The sequence below is a fragment of the Hoplias malabaricus genome, chromosome 6 (assembly GCF_029633855.1).
Source record: "Hoplias malabaricus isolate fHopMal1 chromosome 6, fHopMal1.hap1, whole genome shotgun sequence".
NCBI classification, from domain to species: Eukaryota; Metazoa; Chordata; class Actinopteri; order Characiformes; family Erythrinidae; genus Hoplias; species Hoplias malabaricus.
The window spans coordinates 48621992-48645028 of NC_089805.1; the positions used below are offsets into that span (position 1 = coordinate 48621992).

Genomic DNA, 23037 nt, shown 5'->3' on the forward strand with positions numbered 1-23037 from the left:
GCTGCTCGACTATTCACTTAATGGCTCCAAACACTTGGGGCTTTCTCTTTTAGCCTTTTTTAAGGCTAAAAAGAGTAAAATTACCCGGGTTTTTTTTTTTTAAATGACTCTGCAGGCTCCTCTGCAGGTGTCAGACTCATGGCTTTCTTAAACAGTCTTGGGCCCCTAAAGCGTGGTCCAGATAGAAACTACAGATTAAGAAAAGTTATAGTTATTGCAGCAAGAATTCAGCGCCACACCCAGAGCATGAAAGAAACTTTAGACCTCTGACCCTCAAAAGGACGACAACGCCTCCGGACCAACAACGACGAAAGAAGGCTGCACGCACCCTCAGAAAAGACCTGCATGAGCGTGTCTCTCTCTCACAAGGCAGCAGATCAACAATGACGGAGAATCCTCACAGAGGCCTTCAGAACACCACCAGCTCCGGCGGCTATGTCTGAAAGCCTTGAGAAAAAAGGAACGGCCACGGCTGCAACCTACATAGCTTGCATCTGCAATTCTCCAGGAAGTCGTGCCAGAAGGCACCGTCAGCGACATGCTCCCTGTCCATCTCCGGATACGTAAGGTCATATGGTCTCATGTCTCTCATGGCTCATGGGTTGGTATTGAAATGCTTGCTGGGATAAACAATAGCCTTTCTTAGAACTTAGGGTAATAATTATCATAGAGAAATTCCCTCATATATTAATCCCCCTGTTCCACATTATATGAATGTCTAATTAATATTCATTATTTTATATTACAATTAATAAACCAGTTGTGTGTTAAAACCAATCCTTGGTTATTTGTTTGTATGTGCACCTTTCTTGTATGGAATTATAACTTCTAGTTCAGATTCCATTTCAGAGTCAAGAACCCACGGCGGGTCAATGAGCATAATTCATTAATAATAGTTAATTCTAACTAATTCTGCTGTATAATATGTGAAGATGGCCTTCATGTCTAAGCTGAAATTAAGACAGGTAAAGACACTACATATTATGTAATGGCTCTCAAACATGGAGATTAGCAGAATGAATTAAATAATTAATTATTAACAAAATAATAATTAATTATCATTGACTCCGCTATGTAGTGCTTATGCCACCGCAACGTGTGCATAATTATTTCCACAACATATATAATTTTGGTGCCCAATGTGGGGCTTTGATCAATAATCGTGATCAGTAGTTATGATTCCTGTACAAGAAAACAGCACACCAAGTTAAGCGCAGCCTTGTGCTCCAGCGATAAGAGACACAGGCCTCACAAATGGTTCCTCTCATCTAATTCATAACTAGGACCTGTTTCTAAATTAATCCTCGAATGTGAGCGATGATTGTCATTTCACTGTTGTTTTGATTTAATGATTAGTGTGAACATACTTTTCCTTCGTGAAATTATTAGGCTGCCGCTGTGCCCCTAATTGTGAAGTAATACCGTGGGTTTATCAGCTGTGCTGCGTCACTGTTTAATCGCCTGCATGAAAAGCGTATGACACACCCGTGAGAGGTTGACGTAATCACTGCGCGCGAATCTCCGTTTATGTGCAGAAATTGTTTGAAGCGTTGATTCAACCCATAAGTAGTGAGACCGTGAATCCCGCTCTCATAATTGCACGCAGAATCTCGTGCCTTGAATTTGTAAAACAACGTGAATAGTGAACTCGCTCTAAAGTGGCCCAAACAAAGGTCCCTGTTTTGTTTTAAGACTGGCAATGGTGTGTTTTCCCTTCAGTGTTCGAACTGGAATGGTTTAAATTACGCCAAACCAGTGAACCTAAGTTAAATTAAGTAAGTAAAGGTGTCGCCACTGACCCAGCCCTGGAAAAACCAGGAGGCCTGTGGCTGTCTTGTGCTACTGCAATTGAAGTCAATTTATGGTGCCCCCTTTCATATGACTTGCGCTACTGCATTTAAAATTTCTCTGGTGCACCCTTGTGTATGACTTGTGCTATTGCAACTGAAGTCAATTAATAGTGCCCCCTTTTGTATGACTTGCGCTACTGCATGTAAAATTTCTCTGGTGCACCCTTGTGTATGACTTGTGCTATTACAACTGAAGCCATATTATAGTGCCCCCTTTCACATGACTTGCATTACTGCATTTAAAGTTTCTCAGGTGCACTCTTGTGGATGACTTGTGTAAGTGCAAGTTAATTAAGAGCAGTTGTCTTTCATAGAGTATAGCAAATTCACATGTAAATTGTAAGTTATATTGGTTGTACTGCTTCTATCCTTTACTCATTCTTCCATAAGAAAAGTCTATTATAAAATCTATTTTGGTTGAGGTGAAATAAAATAAAACTGCAATAATTAAACATTAATTAGTATTAAATCTGACACACAACCCAGTCACCAAGCATCAGTGGTAAGACCCCAGGCTGAGGTGTATTTGTAATTAGCATGCTCAACAGGAGCCACAGTGCCAGAATATACAGCCATGATCCACAGCGCTGATCCCTTTCACAAATCTGATGTCACAATTAATGGCCCTCCATTTAATGGAGAAACCTAAAGGTGAGGCCTTAATAAAGGTAGCCAGCCAAATGGCTACACTAGCAATAGAAAAACTTAAAAACACTTTCCAGGAGATAGAATTAGAAGCAGTGAAAACACAAATGATGAGTCCAGAAATGGAGAACATCAGAAATGCTCACAAAGAGCCTGATCAGTTAATGGCACTGCATGCAAAAACAACAGCAGAACTTACTGCAGTCAAAGATGAACTCAAATTGTCTCCGCACCTGCAGTCAGAGACAGAAAGCAAGCTAAACATCGTTAAAGCAGAGCTAGAGAAGGTATGCTCACAGCTATTTAGCAACCAACAGAGAACCACTCACATTCATAGGGAGCTACAGAATCCAAAGCCCACAAGTATCCCTGAGTCACCTTTCCCGGCACCAACAGCCCCTACACCAGCTCCACCACTGGAGGCTAACAGAGTCCTCCCAAACACAGGTGAACATAGGTTCTCTCAGTTTAGCTATGCGCCCCCAGCACAGTACCAGACTCCCACCTACAGGGACCTGTACAGAATTGCGCACCACATAACGCGCTTCGAGCCAAAGCCGGATGGCTCAAATGAAATCTATTCGTACCTAAGAGATATAGATTTCTTTTTGCAAAGGTTCCACAGAGCCACAGTAGATGACAGAATCTGCCTGATCAGAATGACATCCAGCAGGGAAGTCAGCAGTATCATTGAACGGCAACCTATGTCAGGGGGCAATATGATGTGCTCTGTTGCGCTTTGGAGAAGGAGTTCTCCAATCAGCTATCACAGGCAGGACTGATGACAGCACTGCAAGTTAAACAACAAAGGCAGGAGTCACCCCATCAGTACTATCACTGCCTTAGACAAGCTTATTTCAGGCCCCGAAATGAACCAGGAATGGAAGAAGAGTTGGATTTAAAAACACTGTTTGTCCTAAATCTCCATCCCAACACTAGTTACTATCTAGGGGTTGCAGCATGTCCACACACCTTGTTTAGCAAACAGCTGCGTGACCTAGCACTCAAAGGCTTTTTAAAAGACCAGCAAACTCTAAATCAACAGCCAGAAATGCCACAAAATTTTAGCCATTATACTATGCCTTCCCCTATGGAGCTAGAGGAAGCCTCTAGGGCTGAATCATGGTATCCAAAACCCACTCCATCTCACACTCTAATAGGAGTTCTCCCCTCTCCAGTCCTCACTGGTCAGGTGAAACCCAACATCACTCAAACCCCTGTGTTAATCAATTAATGTGAGGGCACCCTCAAAATAAATTCCCAGCCAATAGGCATGAGAGTCCAGCACAAGAGACCTAGACAAAAGCTCCTGTCCTAACTCAACTAACGAGAACAGGGATGAAAACTGGCACCAGTGCAAAAGCTCAGATGATGCGAAAGTGTCTGAAGTATCTGGAATTAGCACAGAAATTCCAATAACCGCTGAACAGGTGTTTTCGCACCTGTGTAAAGAGGAGTGTCAGACAGCTGACCTCTTCTCAGACACCTCAGGTGAAACTGAGCATGTCCCAAGGACCCCTGCAATTCGGACTTGCATGTCTGACCAATTTAATGAGGGGGGTGAAAATCAGACTCCTCTTAATGTTACGGTTGTTCAAGGTGATCCACCTGCACCACAGTTCCTGGGCCATTTAACAGAAAAAGGGGGTGCTCATAGATTAAACCTGACCACAGTCCTGGAAAAGAAGCTTGTACAAGAAGCTCTCTTGGACACTGCATCAGACATCACTCTGATGTCATCCACACTCTTTGATGAAGTGTGGGCTGCAGCAGACCACGCCCTATGGAGATTACAGTTACAAAACTGTTCCATCCAAATTGTGCCTTATTCATACACTGGTATCGGAAATAAAGTCTGTGGCAAGAGTGCTCATAACAATAGGACCCATAAGTCTGGTTCACCCTGTATATATGTCTCCTATTGAAAACATTCCCTCCCTTATTGGCAAGGATCTGCTCAACAGGCTTGAGCCACTGATTGACTTCAAGTGTTTAAAAAATTGGGCCCAGGTTCACAAACCCCTGCCCATCTCACACCCACATCACCTTGAAGCTCAGTCCTGTCACCTAAACACCAGGTCCACAGAAACTATTAACACCTTTCACACTCCAACAATGACAAAGAATGCCATGAGCCAGAGAATCTCAGCTCATGATGAACACACAATAACAGTCCCTTTGGCTAACACCCATTCGGACCACAAATGGCCTCCAGAAAGAGATAAATTTAAAGACCTGAAAAACCAGGGTAACCGCAAAAACATCCTGTGTGATTTTGATTCCATTCAATTCCCAAGTGCAGGACAAAAAGGGATTAAAGTAAAACATCACACAGTCCAGCAAAATACATACAACACACAACAGGATAGGGACAGCTTGCAAAACTCCTCAGAGCCGCATTTGCAATCAACCAGCAGAGACTGGAAAAGAGCAAAAAGGGGATGCAAAAATGGTTATAACCAAAATGTATTCTGTGAAAGGCTAAAAAGGGGGGACAAGTTGCAAAAGTATAACTCAGTTAAACTAGCCCAAAAGTCCATGAAAAGTGAGAAACAAGCGCATAAGCTCCTGCCACATGGGTCATACCCACACAAGGTCCTAAATCTTTCCCCCACCATTCATCCTCTGTTCAGGAATGTGAATAAAGATCAGCAAATCGCTGACTTCAAATAAGTTCCTCACAACCAGATGGAACCTCACCAAATCACCATGAGACTTGTAGGGAACAACAACACCCTTGTTAAGTCATAAAAAGCAGCAGACACCCAGAATACCTTTAATGGTATTAATCGTCAGCTTCCACAACCGAATATATAAAACAACCAAACAAACAAACAAACAAACTTTCATCTGTACTTATGTTGCATCCGCCTCATAAAGTAATCCGTGGTATATCAATCTTGAAATAAAAATTCTAATTTCTACTTCAAGCATTGTATTCCATTCTAACTTGTGTATCGCTGTCCATTGCTATGCACAGCTAATTCATTAAGCCATGACAAACTATTCAAAAAGGGGGTGACGCAGTCAGCACACAGTACTGTTTTAAATTTTTTCTTCTGGAAAACTTATTTTTTTTTGTTTCTTCAGCAATCTAAGGTGAAACCGCTCACATTCAATGCCTAACAGGCTTATGCCCACTAGTCATGTTAAATCAGAGTACTTAGTAGTTAGCTTAACTATAGAGGAACACCCTGCTTATCCAGTAATTATCACTAAAGCAAAGATTTTTTTTAAGTATTTGCATGGATAACTACCCCTGAAAATTTCCTTTGATAACAATAATATTTCCTAGTTAACAGACACTTTTAAAGTAAGGTGAACACTCATACCAGCGTATTGGATCAAGTCCAATAAAGGTTTTTTCCCATATTAAATGAAAACCAGAAAGGTATCAACCCTGAGTGTATGAATGAATGATTCCACTGACCTTGCTGTTCACATTCATCTCTGCATTATCAGCTCAATGCTTCTAGAAAGAAAGCATGATCTGAAAGGGGGGATCTGTAGTTTGATATGATGAATGTGTATTAATTCCTAATATGAAATTTGACTTTCTGAGAGTTTTATTTTAAATACCCAAACTTTAGCTTGTCTCAGAGACATCCTCTCCACACAAAGCAAGATTGGAATTTGAAGATAAGCTTTTCAGAAAGAACTGGCTCCAAATTGATGCCTGGCTGTCTGTGTCAGAGAGTCATAAAACTGACACTATATGTCCTTTCAAGGAAAGTTTACGACCGGGTCTTGGGGGATCATGGAACTCTTCTCAAAAGCAGGATGCAGAGAGACACTCCTGAGTATCAGTTTAACCTTAATTAAATCATAATTCCCATTGATTTAAAACAATTTGAAGTTACATATGTGCACAACTGTTTGAAATTAATTCCATGTGGACAATCAAAATGGGTGGGATTAATTTACATGTGTTTAAAGTCAATTTTGTTTATATGAATTTATGTAGAACCAAGGTAGCCACATACTATGTGTGTAGTATATTATGTAGAACATGGTTGTCTTAATGATATTACTTTGTGTTCACATATAATCTTTTATATTGCAACGTATGATTCAAAATCTTGGAGATTCATTCAAAGGATCAATGGTCTTCAAGCCTTTGTCTTGTAATGGGTCATAAATTGTATGTGATGTCACTACCAAGGTACAGGAAGCAGCCAATCAGGAGCAAGAGAGGCTCCAATCTTATCCAATTGGTAGTGTGATGGAAAAATGCAGATTAACACTAATGAGTAATTGTTAATAATAACTAATGATTTATATTAATGATTGATTCATCTTGATTCTGTTCTTACTAAATTATGTAGGCCTTAGTGAGCTTGTGTGACCTGAAGGGACTTGTTGCATTGTGTGGTGTTACTGTGAACTGTGGGAGGAAGGCACTGAACAGATTATAAGGAAGGCAGTCAACAACTGAAGGACATCTCTCACCATTTTTCCTCACAGTAATAAAATAGGAGATAATGAGGCACCAATAAGGGAATGTTTGGGTTGATGGAACAAGACGATGTACAAACCGGATTCCGAAAAAGTTGAGACACTAAACAAAATGTGAATAAAAACTGAATGCAATGATGTGGAGATGGCAAATGTCAATATTTTATTCATAATAGAACATAGATGACAGATCAAAAGTTTAATCTGAGTAAATGTAACATTTTAAAGGAAAAATATGTTGATTCTTAATTTCAACAAATCCCAAAAAAGTTGGGACAAGTAGCAATAAGTGGCTGGAAAAAGGAAATTGAGCATATAACGAACAGCTGGAAGACCAATTAACACTAATTAGGTCAACTGACAACATGATTGGGTATAAAAAGAGCTTCTCAGAGTGTCATTGTCTCTCTGAAGCCAAGATGGTAAGAGGATCACCAATTCCACCATTGTTGCACAGAAAGATAGTGCAGCAATACCAGAATGGTGTTACCCAGCGTAAAATAGCAAAGACTTTTAAGTTATCATCATCAACCTTGCATAACATCATCAAAAAATTCAGAGAATCTGGAACAATTGCTGTGCGTAAGGGTCAAGGCCGTAAAACTCTACTGGATGCTTGTGATCTCCGGGCCCTTAAACGTCACTGCACCTCAAACAGGAATGCCACTGTGAAGGAAATAACAGAATGGGCTCCGGAATACTTCCAGAAAGCATTGTCAGTGAACACAATCCACCGTGCCATCTGCCGTTGCCAGCTGAAACTCTACAGTGCAAAGAGGAAGCCATTTCTAAGCAAGCTCCACAAGCTCAGATGTTTGCACTGGGCCAGGGGTCTTTTAAAATGGAGGACAAGGATAACCCAAGTTGTTATCAACACTCCGTTCAGAAGCCTGCATCACTGATGGTATGGGGTTGGATGAGTGCTTGTGGCATGGGCAGCTTGCATGTCTGGAAAGGCACCATTAACGCAGAGAACTATGTTCAGGTTCTAGAACAACATATGCTCCCATCTAGACGTCATCTCTTTCAGGGAAGACCCTGCATTTTTCAACAAGATAATGCCAGACCACATTCTGCAGCAATCACAACATCATGGCTACGTAGGAGAAGGATCCGGGTACTGAAATGGCCAGCCTGCAGTCCTGATCTTTCACCTATAGAGAACATTTGGCGCATCATAAAGAGGAAGGTGCGACAAAGAAGGCCCAAGACGATTGAACAGTTAGAGGCCTGTATTACACATGAATGGGAGAGCATTCCTATTTCTAAACTTGAGAAACTGGTCTCCTCTGTCCCCAGACGTCTGTTGAGTGTTGTACGAAGAAGGGGGGATGCCACACAGTGGTAAAAAATGGCCTTGTCCCAACTTTTTGGGGATTTGTTGATGCCATGAAATTTTGAAACAACATATTTTTCCCTTAAAATGATACATTCTCTCAGTTTAAACTTTTGATCTGTGATTTGTGTTCTATTCTGAATAAAATATTAGATGTTGGCACCTCCACATCATTGCATTCAGTTTTTATTCACAATTTGTTTAGTGTCCCAACTTTTTTGGAATCCGGTTTGTATTAATGCCCAAATGGCACATGATGGTGTACGTTACTGAGGTCCTATATATTGTTTGGCTCGGTTCAATAAAGATGAGAGATAAGAGAGATTGTCACAGCAAAACAGCACGGTTAAAAAGGGGTTTCCGGTGGGAGGAAACTTCAGTGCTAAACAATTAGAATGGTTAAGAGAAAAAATTATTACAGAACTCAGACACAGAACAAAAACTTGAAGAAAAAAAAAACAATGAATATAAAAGAAAAAAACTGATTTGTGTCTTATGTTTGCTCTACTTCTCCATGTGCTCCGGTTCCTACTCTGGCTCCGAACCGGCTTCCTCCGAATGCGCCTCCTGAGTATGGTCATCATCCGAAAATTGACTGGGACCTGGACGTGTGTCCTCAACTGATTTCACCTGCACCACCTCCACCGCCACCTGCACCTCTGTCCATTGTAGCGCAGTTGACAGCACAGCCAGTGCTACTGACGCAGCAGCCGACGCTGACCACACAGCCACAACAACAGTTGAAGCATGCAGAAGGGGCTGTCGGGGAGACAGTTAAGACTGGAGAGACAACACAGTTTCTTTGACTACATTTCCAAAGATGACTGCAACAGACTTCAACCTAAAGTGAAAAAGGAAATGAACCACACCGTTGAGCATGAAGCTCCATGATGAAGTTCTACATGAACAAGTCTACATGAACCTTGGGGAGTGTTGGCAGTTCGAATGGGAGACTTGAGTGCTCATGAGGAAACACATTGCTTATGTGGAGAACTTTGCTGCACACACAGAAAAGACTTTGAACAGCAAGAGGAAGGAAGAGTGTAAACAGGCTCAGCTGGCTCTGTGGAAACAAGTAGCTGGAAAAGATCCATGAAGGGGTTTTCACCATAGTCATGGACATGGGTGAGGATAAGGAACAGCAAGACAAAACTCAGGTTGTTTCTCCTGTGGACTGCATGACCACTTCATAAGAGACTGAACCTGACAACAATGGAGGCAGCAGACTGAGATGAGGGGAGCAGGATGGAGGAGCCAGAGGGGAATGGAGCATCTGGACAAGACCATGAGCAGATAAGTAAACAAATTTTTGTTATTAACACAAACTGATTCTTATGTTGCCATGCTTAAAATAAAGATGACAGTAGCAAGGATAGAATTTAGCTTTTAGTAGATTAATTAGCAACCACTTTTGAGCTTCATGTTTGTCAATTAGACCTCGGCATAAGGGGTGTCTGGCCAAAGTTACAGAAGTAGTAACAGAGTCTTTAGGATGCTCCGTGCAGACAGAGAAAAAAATGCATTTTTGTTTTCTAAGTTTCGCCCAATTAATCTCCTGAGCTGGGATTTAGGGATTTAATGTGTAAATTGAGAATTTAATATATACTGAGTCTATATGGGCATTGAGGTCTGTGTGGAGGATACAGTGGTGTATGTCATGGTGAAGCAGGCACGTGGCTTGCTTTATCAGCAGATTTACTGTCCACTGTTAAGTCTAAATTTCTGCAATCCACGACCTCCTAACAGATTGGGTCGATGCCATGTAAGTAGAGGACTTTCATCGCACTGTGCACATTCATGAAGGGCCCGATGAAGATTTTTTGATAAAGGAATTTGATGGGTTTTTAAGTGAAAAGCTAAAGCTTGTTTATCTCTAGTGGGGAAATTTGTCACTCTGTGGCTCAGATCACCCTCTCACCCTCATAAAAGCAATTGTTTAAACTGTTTGTTCAAAAGAGAAGTATATTTTTGCATTCTGAGCCTCATATATCACTGTCTAAACTTCTTGAGGATGGGTGGAGAGATCTGGGTCCATGGCAGTGCAAGTGCACCACCTTGAATGATGGGCGGGATCATGGAGGAGGTGTGAAAAAAAGGGTGAAAAATTCTGAAGTGTTCCGCATCTTATACACAGCTGTGGTTTCTGTTTTCTCAATTGACACGAACACACACACAAACCAGAGCTGTGTATGGGTTTCAGTTCATCCTGAGGATCTGGCTGCAGTCCCAGACTGCAGGATGATATGCGCCCAACCTGTAGTAGTTAATCCTAAAAGGGACTATCAACCGAAAAAGCCGCTCAAGTGCGTCACTATTGAGGGCATCATATCAGTGTTCAATTCGCTTGTCACTGCTGGTGTGATTGTCCTAATTCAGTGGTTCATACTGTAATTTATTTGGTGAAGAATAATAAAATTTAGTGCTTCAGGGGAATATGGAGAGTGGAGATTTGTGTAAGACCTGCAGGCAGTAAATTCTGAGATTAATCTTGAGATTCATCCACCCTCCCCAGAAGTTCCAATCGGTACATAGTCTTATCCCAGGTACCAGCATTTAAGGCTGATTTGAGGATTTATTTTTCCAGGAGGCAGTGCACGTCTTCAGTACATAGATTATTTGTTGGTGTGTTTGTCTTATGCTGAAACATGTCATGAAGATAATGTTGCATTGTTGTGTTCTCATGGAGTTATAAGTGCACATGTGCATATTTCTCCAGCAAAACTGGCGATCCTAGCTTCTAGAGATATCATGGTGTTAATAAATGTTGATGTTGGTGGTTCAACATGAGGTGTTAATGGTTTTTGTTAGAACAGGAAACATTTTATTTGTCAGTTGCATGCTGGTTACTTGTTGCCTTGTTGCTTTAACTGCTGAATGTTACTACTCAGTGTTACACAATTCTAAAGCCTGCTCCTTACACAGGATGATGGAGAGCCTCGTGATTTTTGACAGCCATCTATCAGGTCTGCTCCTGGAGATCTGTTTTAAAGGATATTCCAATTCCTAACACTGATTTTAATTTGTTTGTTGATGGGTTAGCGTCCCATGACACTTGTGGAAAGAACCAAGTTGGCACCTGAATCGGTGGCTCTCATAGAAGCATGCAAACTGGCTGAGGGTAAGACTGTGAATATTTGGACTGACTCCAAATATGCATATTCCTGTGTGTTTGATTTTGGAATGATATGGTCCTACAGGAATTTTTCTGACATCCACAGGGAAACACATTGCACATCACACATTAGTGGCACGAGGAAATGCTTTTGCAGATGAAGCAGCAAAAAAAAGCAGCTGGAAATGATACAATGTTTTCTCTTTTTCAGGAATCCTGTGTTCTGGAGCTCCACCCTCTCACACACAGAACTAACCTCGCAGGTGTCAGAAGCAGAGCGTTCTGCTTGGCGCAAAGCAGGCTTTGTTTTCAAGGACTGAATGTGGCAAGCTTTAGATGGTAGGCCTTGCCTACCCTCTGCTTATTTTCCCTATTTTGCAAAATTGTCTCATGGGAAAGATCATGCATCTAAAAGGGCTATGGTATCTGCAGTACAATAAATCTGCTACACAAAATGGTTCACTATTTTTGCACAAAGGTTTTGTGAAAAATGTCTCATATGCGCCCAGCACAATGCAGCTCAAGGCATTAAAATAACACCAGGGGCACATCCTCTACCCAATGAGCCATTTGAACATTTGCAAATGGATTTCATTGAACTGAACCAATGCGAGGGGAAAACGTATTGTCTGGTGGTAGTGGATATGTTTTCTAAATGGGTTGAGTGCTTCCCTACCAGCAAACAAGACGCTCAGGCAGTGGCCAAAGTTTTCATTCAGCACATTATTCCTCGTTGGGGTATTCCTCGACATATTGGGAGTGACAATGGACCAGCTTTCATCAGCACAGCATTCACTCAGTTAGAAGAGAAATTGGGCATTGATGTGAAATTATACGGTGCATATCATCCACAGAGTGCATGAGCAGTCGAGAGAGAGAATGCAACAATCAAAAGCAAGCTTCAGAAATGTTGTGCAGAAATAGGGCTCAATTGGGTGCAGGCGTTACCACTGGTGTTAATGTTAGACCAAAACTGGTCTAACACCTTTCGAAATTTTGTTTGGCAGGCCACCGAGATGGGGTTTGGATCCACCAGGCCATGTGGATGATGTGGGATTCTTGGAAGACCACATGTTGTCCTATTGTAAGAAATTACTAACAATCTTGCATTCTGTTCACTCACAGGCAGCAGCAGCCTTGCCTAAGCCGTTAGAGGGAAAGCTACACTCTCTGAAACCAGGAGACTGGGTGGTGATAAAGGATCACAGACGTAAGCACTGGAGAAATCAACCCGTGGTTGGGGCCCTTCCAAGTCCTGCTCACTACTGAAACTGCGGTGAAGGTCGAGGGACGCACTCCCTGGATCCATGTGATGCACTGCAAAAAGGCACCAACCTTACAGAGGGACGACAGTGACACCGTGAAGCAAGAATAAATGTTTTCCAACTGTTAATCTTTATCTTTTGGTTGATGTTGTTGGCACCAGCATTGACTAGGTCATTTCACGGTTCAGGCTATCCCAGCGACGCCATATGGTCAGGTATAAATGTTTGGCATCAAAAGGCTAAATATGCTGTTACTACAGCCACAAATTCATCATGTTATGTGTGTTAGGGTAGTTCCAATTATCATGCAATTTCCTTACAATGCTTTTGCTTGTGCCAAATACATGAGAAAAATGCATCCAGATCCATTAAAGATAGAATGCTCACTGCAGGAGAATAAAAGTAGAATGTGTAAGGATGAAGACATCTTAGATCAGTCAATAAAGGGGGGCTATATGTATCCTAGAGATTGTGCTCTAGCAGCTGGCTCAAAAACATCCAATTATTCAGTTATACATAGTGAATGTCCCACATGGCTTAAATTTTTCTTAATGTTATCTCCTACATGGATGATTGAAAACCCAGAGGATTATGTTGACAATGTGGATGCTCCCTATGAGTGTTACACCAGAAAAGACATAATGTGTGTTGTAGCGAATCGCTTGCGCCCTTGCGCGATAAAAGTGGGACATTTTCCAGGGCGTTGCTCCATCATGTGGGTGGTTGATCAAAATCAAAAAGTGTTTCAACTGGGGTCTGATTACACAACTACATTTCAGAACGTGTATACTCTCTATCCCCCACGCTACACGCTCTTGGTGACTCAATGGAGACCAAGGGCTGACATATTTTGGCGGTGTGGTAATGGAGGTCATCTTAGATCGGCCCCCCTTCAAATTGGACAGGTACACGTGAACTAGTCACGCTGGCAGAGCTGACACTTATTTTTCCTGAATTCAAATTGTCTGACCTTCTGACTAAAAAGGTGATTCACAGGGCCAAGAGAAATTTCATGGGGGAATGTTTGATTTACTTAGATGCAATAGGCATTCCACGGGGGGTCCCCGATGAATTCAAAGCACGGAACCCTATAGCAGCAGGGTTTGAGTCTATTTTTGTATGGGTAATGGTCAACAAAAATGTGGATTGGATAAATTTCATATAGTATAATCAACAACGTTTGGCAATATGACTCGTGACACACTGAGAATTCTGGGGGAACAGTTGCATTACACTTCACAAATGACACATCAGAACCGAATTGCCCTAGATATGATTTTGGCTGAAAAAGAGGTGTATGTCACATGTTTGGTGATCACTGCTGCACTTTCATTCCCAATCACATGGCAGCAAATGAGTCATTCACTAAGGCTATGAAGGAGTTAACAACTTTTACTGAGGAGTTGTATGGATTTTCAGGTATAAATAATGACTGGATGGCATGGTTTGATTCCTATCCTGGCAAATGGGGAGCATTGGGGTTGAAACTGGCTGTCGCTGTGATTATTTATGTATTATTAATGTCACTAATCGGATGTTGTATTTTTCCCTGTATCAGAAGTCTGATCATCAAAACTATTGAGCGTTCTGTTACATTCAGTATGGTGAGTGCAGACGTGTACATGGAGCTTGACCCTGCAGCCTCTGATCGCGAGAGAAATTCGCTGGATGAGATGCCTCTTGAAATGCCCCCGCCAATCTATGCCTCATTGGATGAGGAGTAAATCTTTGCATTTCCTCCCACAGCCCAAAAACACACGTTGGTAGGTGAGAGTGTGTCCATAGGTGAGAGTGTGTGTGTGAGTGAATGTGTGTCTGTGTTGCCCTGTGAAGGACTGGCGCCCACTCCAGGGTGTATTCCCACCTTGCGCCCAATGATCCCCACCGCAATCCTGAACTGGATAAGCGGTGTAGTGGAGTATGGATCAAACCAAGAAATGAAAAGCTCTGAATGAAAAGACTCTCCACTCTGAATAAGGATTTTTGGAACAGAACCCCACATTCCACAGAATGCGTGTGTGCTGAAAGACTCTGAATCCCCCCCCCACACACAAACTCACGCACATACATATGTCTGCAACAAAGGCTAAGCAGGACACTTTCTAGTGACCCCCGTCTCTTCTCAGGAATGTAAAGAAAACAGAACCAAATTCATGACTTTTAAACCTAGGAGATCAAACAAAGTTTTGGAGACCAGGATTAAAAGAACCCCCGTTTTATGGCCCTCAGCGCCTAGATGGCGCACTGATTACATCCTGCAAATCAACAGATGGCCACAGGACTGACCTATAGTGACCTCCCGCAATCCTAGCTCAAACCAGACAAACAGCATGGACCAACAGTGCCCCCAAGTGGACATTTGCAAAATCACGTTTTGCCCTGCCGCACTCTAAATACATAACGGATGCATCAGGTGTTTATAAACATGTTTTATGCAAATATGTATTAATGTTACTCTCTGTTATTCTCAGGTGAATGTCTACTAACTAATGAAGTGTATTACTGTTTCAATCATGAAGGAAAATTTCTATCTCTGTTTAGGAAAACGAATTAGTTCTAACATCTAGAATAGTTGGTAATGTACTCAAGATATATACATATGTATTTGATAAAAATAATCCAGTACACTCATTATGCTATGTCCAAATATGTATGAAGTTTATTTTATTCAGTATTCTATTTTATCCAGTATTTTTGTAAGAGCCAAAAAAAAAATGTGACGTCTCTCTCTGAAACGTGAAGGAAGTCACGTGAGCCTTAGAACCAGGATCCAATCAGAGAAAGGAGACCTCCCAAATGGGCGTGACCGCGCCACATCTGAAAAGGGGTCGCCCAGCTCTCTGTCTCTCTCTTCTGCTGAATACGCTTCTCCTGAACACTTCGCTCTCTCTTCACTCTTCTCTTCGCTTGCGACGCTCTTCTTCCTTCTTTTTTACGCAGACAAGACGACTCTTAAAAGAACTCTAAGAAAGGACCTCACGCACCCCAAGGGACGCCTTGTGCCAGTTAGCAGTGTGATACAGAAACTACAGAGTAACGTCAAGTAATTGTCAGTAATCTTTTCTTTGTTTATTTGTGTTCGTGTTTGTAGCTCATCCAAGTTTTAATTTTACGACTGATCAAAGCAGGTGAAACTTATTCGTGGCCAGAATAAAAGACAGGAAAATCGTAAAATAAGTATAAATTCAATAATTCGATATTGGTTCTGGAGATAGGAGGAAAATCAGCAAACTTTCATCTTGAAGCCCTTCTATCGGGAAGGATAAAACCAGCTAAGCCAGCAGCTCTCCGTGAGGGGAATCCCCGGCTGACGTCACACCGTCCGAAAGACGCCGAAAAGTGGCTGAATCATCAGGGAGCATCTCTCCCTCTGATTAGAGAGAGCCTCGCCTAGCCTCTCTTTAAATCCGAACCGGTTTCACCTGCATTGATTCCGTGAGATTTTGATGATTGTGCTATGTTTATCAAATATTATCTTTCCTCTTAATAAAGTATTTCCATTATTTGAAATAACAGTGTGTGGAGTTTGTTCATTAAGAGTCTGAAAATCCTGAAGAACTCACGAAGCGGTGACGGTATTCACTCTCTAATTAATTGTTAATGTTTTTGTCATTTAAGTCAATAATAATAATTATTGTCATTAGTTAAATCACTATTTAGCATAACTAATTTGAATAAGGTCAATCCGCTACAGCGGTTACAGATAATGAATGAATGAATGAATGAAAGGCTAAAGAGTAAAATGACCTGGGTTTTTTTTTTAAATGACTCTGCAGGCTCCCCTGCAGGCATCAAACTCATGGCTTTCTTAATCAGTCTTGGGCCCCTAAAGCGTAGTCCAGATAGAAACTACAGATTAAGAAAAGCTATAGTTATTGCAGCAAGAATTCAACGCCACACCCAGAGCATGAAGGAAACTATAGACCTCTGGCCCTCAAAAGGACGACAACGCCTCCGGACCAACAACGACGAAAGAAGGCTGCACGCACACTCAGAAGAGACCTGCATGGGCATGTCTCTCTCTCACAAAGCGGCAGATCAACGATGACGGAGAATCCCCACAGAGACCTTCAGAACCCTACCAGCTCTGCCGGCTATGTCTGAAAGCCTCGAGAGAAAAGGAACGCCTGCGGCTGCAACCTACAAGGCCCGCGTCTGCAATTTCTTCAGGAAGACATGCCGGAAGGCACAGTCAGCGACATGCTCCTTGTCCATCTCTGGATACGTAAGGTCACATGGTCTCATGTCTCTCTGTAACGTCCTGTGTTTGTTTTCCCCGCCATGTGCTCTCTTAGCACATGGCTCTGTTTGTTTTCGTTCATGTCTCCGCCCTTGTCCTCATCAGTCTTGTTGTTTATACGTCCCCCTCGTTATCTGTTCCAGGTGTGTCTCGTCTGTATCATGTATTTAAGTTCCCTTATGTCATTTCCTTGTTATCAGTCATTAATATTGTATTGTTTAGCTCTTTAGTCTGTCTATGCTGTTTCTCGTTTGTTTTCCCGTGTCATGTTTTCCAAGTCTAGTCTGTCGTTTCTACTACTGTCATCGTTTCCTTTCCACCGTCATTGTAGCAAGTCTGTCTGTTTCTGTTTGATTATAATTCGCTTTAATAAATGTCTGTGTTATTAGCGTCCGACATCCATGAATCATGACACTCTCATGGCTCATGGATTGGTATTGAAATGCTTGCTGGGATAAACAATAGCCTTTCTTAGAACTTAGTGTAATAATTATAGAGATATTCCCTCATATATTAATCTCCCTGTTCCCTCATATATCGCTGTAATCCATTTCATTATATGAATGTCTAATTAATATTCATTATTTTATATTACAATTAATAAACCAGTTGTGTGATAAAACCAATCCTTGGTTATTTGTTTGTGTGTGCACCTTTCTTGTATGGAATTATAACTTCTAGTTTGGATTCCATTTCGTTGTCAAGGACCCATGGCAGGTCAATGAGCATAATTCATTAATAATAGTTAATTCTAGCTAATTCTGCTGTATAATATGTGAAGATGGCCTTCTTGTCTAAGCTGAAATTAAGACAGGTAAAGATGGAGATTAGCAGAATTAATTAAATAATTAATTATTAATAAAATAATAATTAATTATCTTTGACTCCGCTATGTAGTGCTTATGCCACCGCAACATATGCATAACTATTTCCGCTACACCATCCTTAATGAGCACAGCTTGGACTGTGTCGCCCTAACCCCCCAAGCTGTCAGAATGTTTTTCAGAACCCCTTTGAGGCCACCTGGAAGTCATTCTCCATGGCCTCTCCAAACTCCTCCCATGCTCTGGATTTTGCTTCAGCAAATGCCACAGGTGCAGCCTTTTTCACCTGCCGGTACCCATCTGCAGAATTGCAATTTCCCAGAGCCAGAAATGCTCGAAAAGCCTCCTTCTTCCACTTGACAGATTCCCTCACCCACGGTGTCCACCAACGGGTTCTTGGGTTGGTGCCATAACAGGCACTGACAAGCTTTTGACCACAGCTATATGCAGCCGCTTCCACGATGGAAGTCCGGAACAGGGTCCATTCAGACTCCATTCCCCCTACCTCCTTTGGAACATGTGAGAAGTTCTCTCGGATGTGAGAGTTGAAATCCATCCGGACAGAGTAATCTGTCAGCATTGCCCAGCACACCCTCACTATACGTTTGGGCTTCCCAGGTCTGTCTGGCAGTTGTCCCCGCCATAGGATCCAACTCATCACCAGATGGTGATCGGTTGACAGCTCAGCCCCTCTCTTTACCCGAGTGTCCAAAACATATGGCCTCAAATCAGAAGACACAACCACAAGGTCGATCATTTACCTTTGGCCCAAGTTGCTCTGGTACCAAGTACATTTATGAGCCACCGTGTGTTCGAACCTGGTGTTTGTTATGGACAAACCATGTCTAGCACAGAAGTCCAATAACATCACACCACTTGGGTTCAGGTCAGGCAGGCCGTTCCTCTCAATCACTCCTCTCCAGGTTTCCCAGTCATTGCAATGTGAGCATGGATGCCCCCCAGCAAAACAATAGAGTCAGTGCATGGAATCCTCTCTAGCACTCCACTCACTACCTCCAAGAAGGCTGATTACTCTGAGCTGCTTTTCGGTACATATGCACACACAACAGTCAACATTTTCCTCTCTGCAATGTGGTAATCCACTTAAAAGACAGTTGTCAAAATAGAAAGGATTCAATTCTGAAACCAGAAATCACAGCAGTGCCCAGTCACCATATTTTCAGAACTCAAGTCAAGACAGTTTTATTGTCAATACTGCATATGTACAGGACATACAAAGGATTGAAATTACATTACTCTCCTCTCCAAGATGCAGTAACATTTAACAAAAAATAGACTAAATTCAACTAAGCTAAGTATATAAATATATGAAAGTGAACAAACAGAAGACAAGTGCAGGACATATGTAGTAGTAAATCTACTACAGAAAGTTTTCAGCCACTGGCTTTTGTATCTTGTATAACAGTGTTAACTGAGACAGAAGGGATATAATAAAAACACAATGATAAAACACTAAATATGTGATTTATTCTATATTATCATTCATTATCAGTAATGATTTCTTGAATTTTATTCCTTGGTTATCAGGGTGAACTTATTGTGTATTTCCAGCATATATAAATAGTGTCGACACTGAAACTAAGAGAATTGTGCTGTATCTTCAGCCCATGCTGCACAGGTGCCACCCCCCACCTAAAACACAAAGCACATTTCCAGCTGTGCTCTTTCCAAACATGCTCTGTGCTACTAAAGGGTGAACACACCTCTATTAGCCTTGCCTTGACTCTGAAACTGTGAAAGTGATGCCTCTGACGTACATAAGAAAGTCAGAGCTGAGAGAGTTACAGTAAAATGACCTAAAAGCAGCTGATATGAACCAGTCATATATTATCATGAATACTAAAACACTTGTTTTTCCTGAGTGTGTGATGTAGGCTGGAGGTTCACTGGTGTGAGATTTCTGTTCATAGTGAGAGAGCTCCAGAAACAACCCACAATCAAGAGTCTCACATCACCACAACAGTCTGCAGCTCTAGTTTATATCAAAGAATGAAGAGTTTATTATTATAGACATTTCTTCTATGTAATAAAACAGGTAATATTCAGCAACATGTGTCTCTAACTCTAAATAATAATGAAAGAAACAGAAATAAATCAGACAGTGAATAAAAACTCAGTATAAATTCTGCCTTTCTGAGTTCTTCAGTAATGTGGAAACATACCTGCTGCAGTCTCCATGAAGCCAGAGATGATCAGTATCACACTCAGAGTCCCACTAAGAAACTTCATCCTGAAAGAACAGTGAAGGTTCTGCTTTACTGGGTTTAGATTTACAGGAACAGAGCACATTAATAAACATTTCTGTAAACGGGTCAGTTTAACAGTGTGGATCATTTCCTACTGCAGTCCCTGGACAGTTACAGGACGACTGACCCACACTCATTACACTACACAAGACATGAATGATCCCTACAACAAAACAGGAGCAGGTCTAAACTGTAGAAACAGGACAGTGCTGCTGTCTGAACTCAACTAAACCAAAGAGGAACTACTCTAAAGATCCACTGACCATATGGAGTCTGAGGGGCAGTGACTCTTCAGAAGGAATCTGGGGAATCATCAACTCCTCTAAGTGTATACAGCCTTCTTTTACGGACGCTGAGGGGTCATTAATCCAACAGAATCTGAGGGGTCTCTCAGCCCCTCCCAGCTGTCACAATCCACAGAGTCAGGACACACGCAGTCACACACACTCACAGAAGTGATGAATACAGCCCAGTATCAGAGCGGCCCACTGCTGCTGCTCTGTTTTACACAAATGCTGTAATTCTAAAACATTAAAAATCTTACTGTGAATAATGCCCTAAACACAACGCCACATCACGTCTCTATCCAAATTATTGATGTTTTACAGAGTCATACACACACCCAGCCTCCCAGCCCTCATACTGACTCTCATACACACATTTCAATATCAGTCCCACTGTCCATCACAGAGCTGAGAGCAGTAACCTGTTTCTGAATCAGTGTCAACGTCTTCAGTTAGAAAAGCTCACATTCAGCTGAATCAGGAAATCCAGAGCTACACACAGAACACACACATCAGCTCATACACACACTCACACCATCTCTGCTTCTCCCAGTCCACTGTAAAAGTGAATTACACACCTGTACACACTCCGCTTCTCCACTGGAGTCCAGGCTGAATGATCATCTGCTGCACTTTCCTTTTCTGTACAAAGAGAAACCAGTCAGAGAACATCACTCACATTATATCACAAGTGCATCTGAGGACATCTCAGATTACCTTCCTGGAGTGTGTGTGTGTGTGTGTGTGTGTGTAAATCACATCAAAAACAACTTCTTCCTCAGAACAGAACCACATTCCACACACAGGAGTGTCTGACCTCACACTGAGAGTGTGTTACACACAGCAGAGGATTTACACCAATCAGCCAAAACATTAAAACCACCTCCTTGTTTCTCCCTCACTGTCCACTCTCTCAGCTCCACTGACCACACAGGAGCACTGTGCACTTCTCCACTTCCAGACTGTAGTTCAGCTGTGGCTCTGCATACTTTACACACTAGTAAAAGGAGCGTGGAGAGGACTTTATTATCAGTAACTGATTACGGTGGTGTAATATAGACATGATTCTGTAAATATCCTCACGCCCTGAGACTCAATCTTCCACTGGGCTCTGAGGGTCTTCACTGGAGACCCCTCAACACTCATCACTGCACACTGTATCTAAAAGTAAGCTGGTCTTCTCTGGCCGTGCGGCGGGAAACACACTGGCTTCTGTTCATCCACAGAGCTCTCACTGGCCACATGCCATCTTCCACCACATCAGTGCTGTGTGGAAATAAAGGAAGTGATCAAACAGGCTCCAGTGACTGGATCACCTTTAGGTGCAGAGAGCTGTTACTGTACTGACACTGTAAAAGACTGAACACCTCTAGTGTGCTCTGAGTTAAAATGAATGTTTACTGATTGATTGTTGTCCTCTTTCCCCCTGTTCTTCACTGATCAGGACCCCCACAGAGCAGGTGTGATGTGGTGGTGGATCATTCTCAGTGCTGCACTGACACTGACGTGATGGTGGTGTTTTAGTGTGTGTGTGTGTGTGTGTGTTTGTTGTGCTGGTACAGAGTGGATCAGACACAGCAGTGTGGAATATGGTTGTGTGGAAGAAGTTGTTTTCTGATCAAATGAAGATCTGAGTCAAACACAAACAGGTTTAACACACACACACACATCCAGATACACACACACTTACACTCACAGATACACCCCCACACACACACACACACATCAGGAAGGTAATCTGATGTATTTTTAGATGAACTTGTATCAGTGTCTGATTTAAAATCAATTACTCTGGGTTTCAACATAAAATTAAAACTAAACGAATAAAGAGAAGATGAAGAGATTAAACACAGACAAATGAACGCCCCACAATAAAGAATGTGGAAATGAGGAAATGATCAGAAGCAATTACAGATGAACACTTTCTATAAGATATTCACACTGCACCATTACAGACAGATGGATAGAGAGATAGAGAGGTAGACAGACAGACAGATAGACAGACAGATACTTTATTGATTCTCAGTGAGTGAAGATGCAGAGCCAGTCCAGACAGAGATGGAGGAGGTGAGGGTGACTCTATGATGGCGGTGCAGAACTGGAGCAGCAGAGCGTGACACAGCCCAGATTTCCTGAGTTTCCACAGAATGTAGAAGCTCTGCTGTGCCTTCTTCAGTGCTGCAGAGCTGTGTGTGTGTCCTCTGAGGTCCTGCTGAACCCTGGAGCCCAGGACTGTGTAGGACTCTGCTCTGTGACTGTGGAGCTGTGTATTTCCACTGGAGGCAGTGGGTGGAGTCTTTTCTGAATCATGAGCTAGAAAAGAGAAAAACAGAAACACAGAGACACACAGAGAAAAGGACTAAGAACCACCAGAGAATCAGGAGGAAACTCCACAAACCACCAATAAACAGAAAGGGGACAAGGCTTTAAACTGTAACTAACAATCAACACTGTGAAGAGTCACATGAGGAGAAAGGGGTGTGGCTTGGGCACACGTGAGAGAGGAGGAAAACAAACACAAAGACTGTGTCAACTCTACTGCTACCTACTAGTTATGATCAAGTACATACTACTCCACCCCTAAACTAGTGTACACTTCTAGTATGTGAGTGTGTACTACTCCACCCCTAAACTAGTGTACACTTCTAGTATGTGAGTGTGTACTACTCCACCCCTAAACTAGTGTACACTTCTAGTATGTGAGTGTGTAGTATGTACACCACCTCGGATGCACTAGATGCACCATCTTACCATCAACC

At 42.1% G+C, this 23037-nt stretch overlaps 1 protein-coding gene across 1 annotated transcript in view; it reads right to left on the reverse strand.

Moving 5' to 3' along the window:
- Positions 1-23037, reverse strand: part of LOC136700267 (uncharacterized) — an 86579-nt gene that overhangs the window by 62218 nt on the left and 1324 nt on the right. The window contains exons 2-5 of the mRNA XM_066675546.1: positions 22290-22591; positions 21206-21275; positions 20857-20920; positions 19911-19978 (exon numbers count right to left, since the gene is read on the reverse strand). Of these exons, the coding sequence (XP_066531643.1) occupies positions 19911-19978; positions 20857-20920; positions 21206-21275; positions 22290-22591 (504 nt within the window). The remainder of the gene's footprint in view (positions 1-19910; positions 19979-20856; positions 20921-21205; positions 21276-22289; positions 22592-23037) is intronic.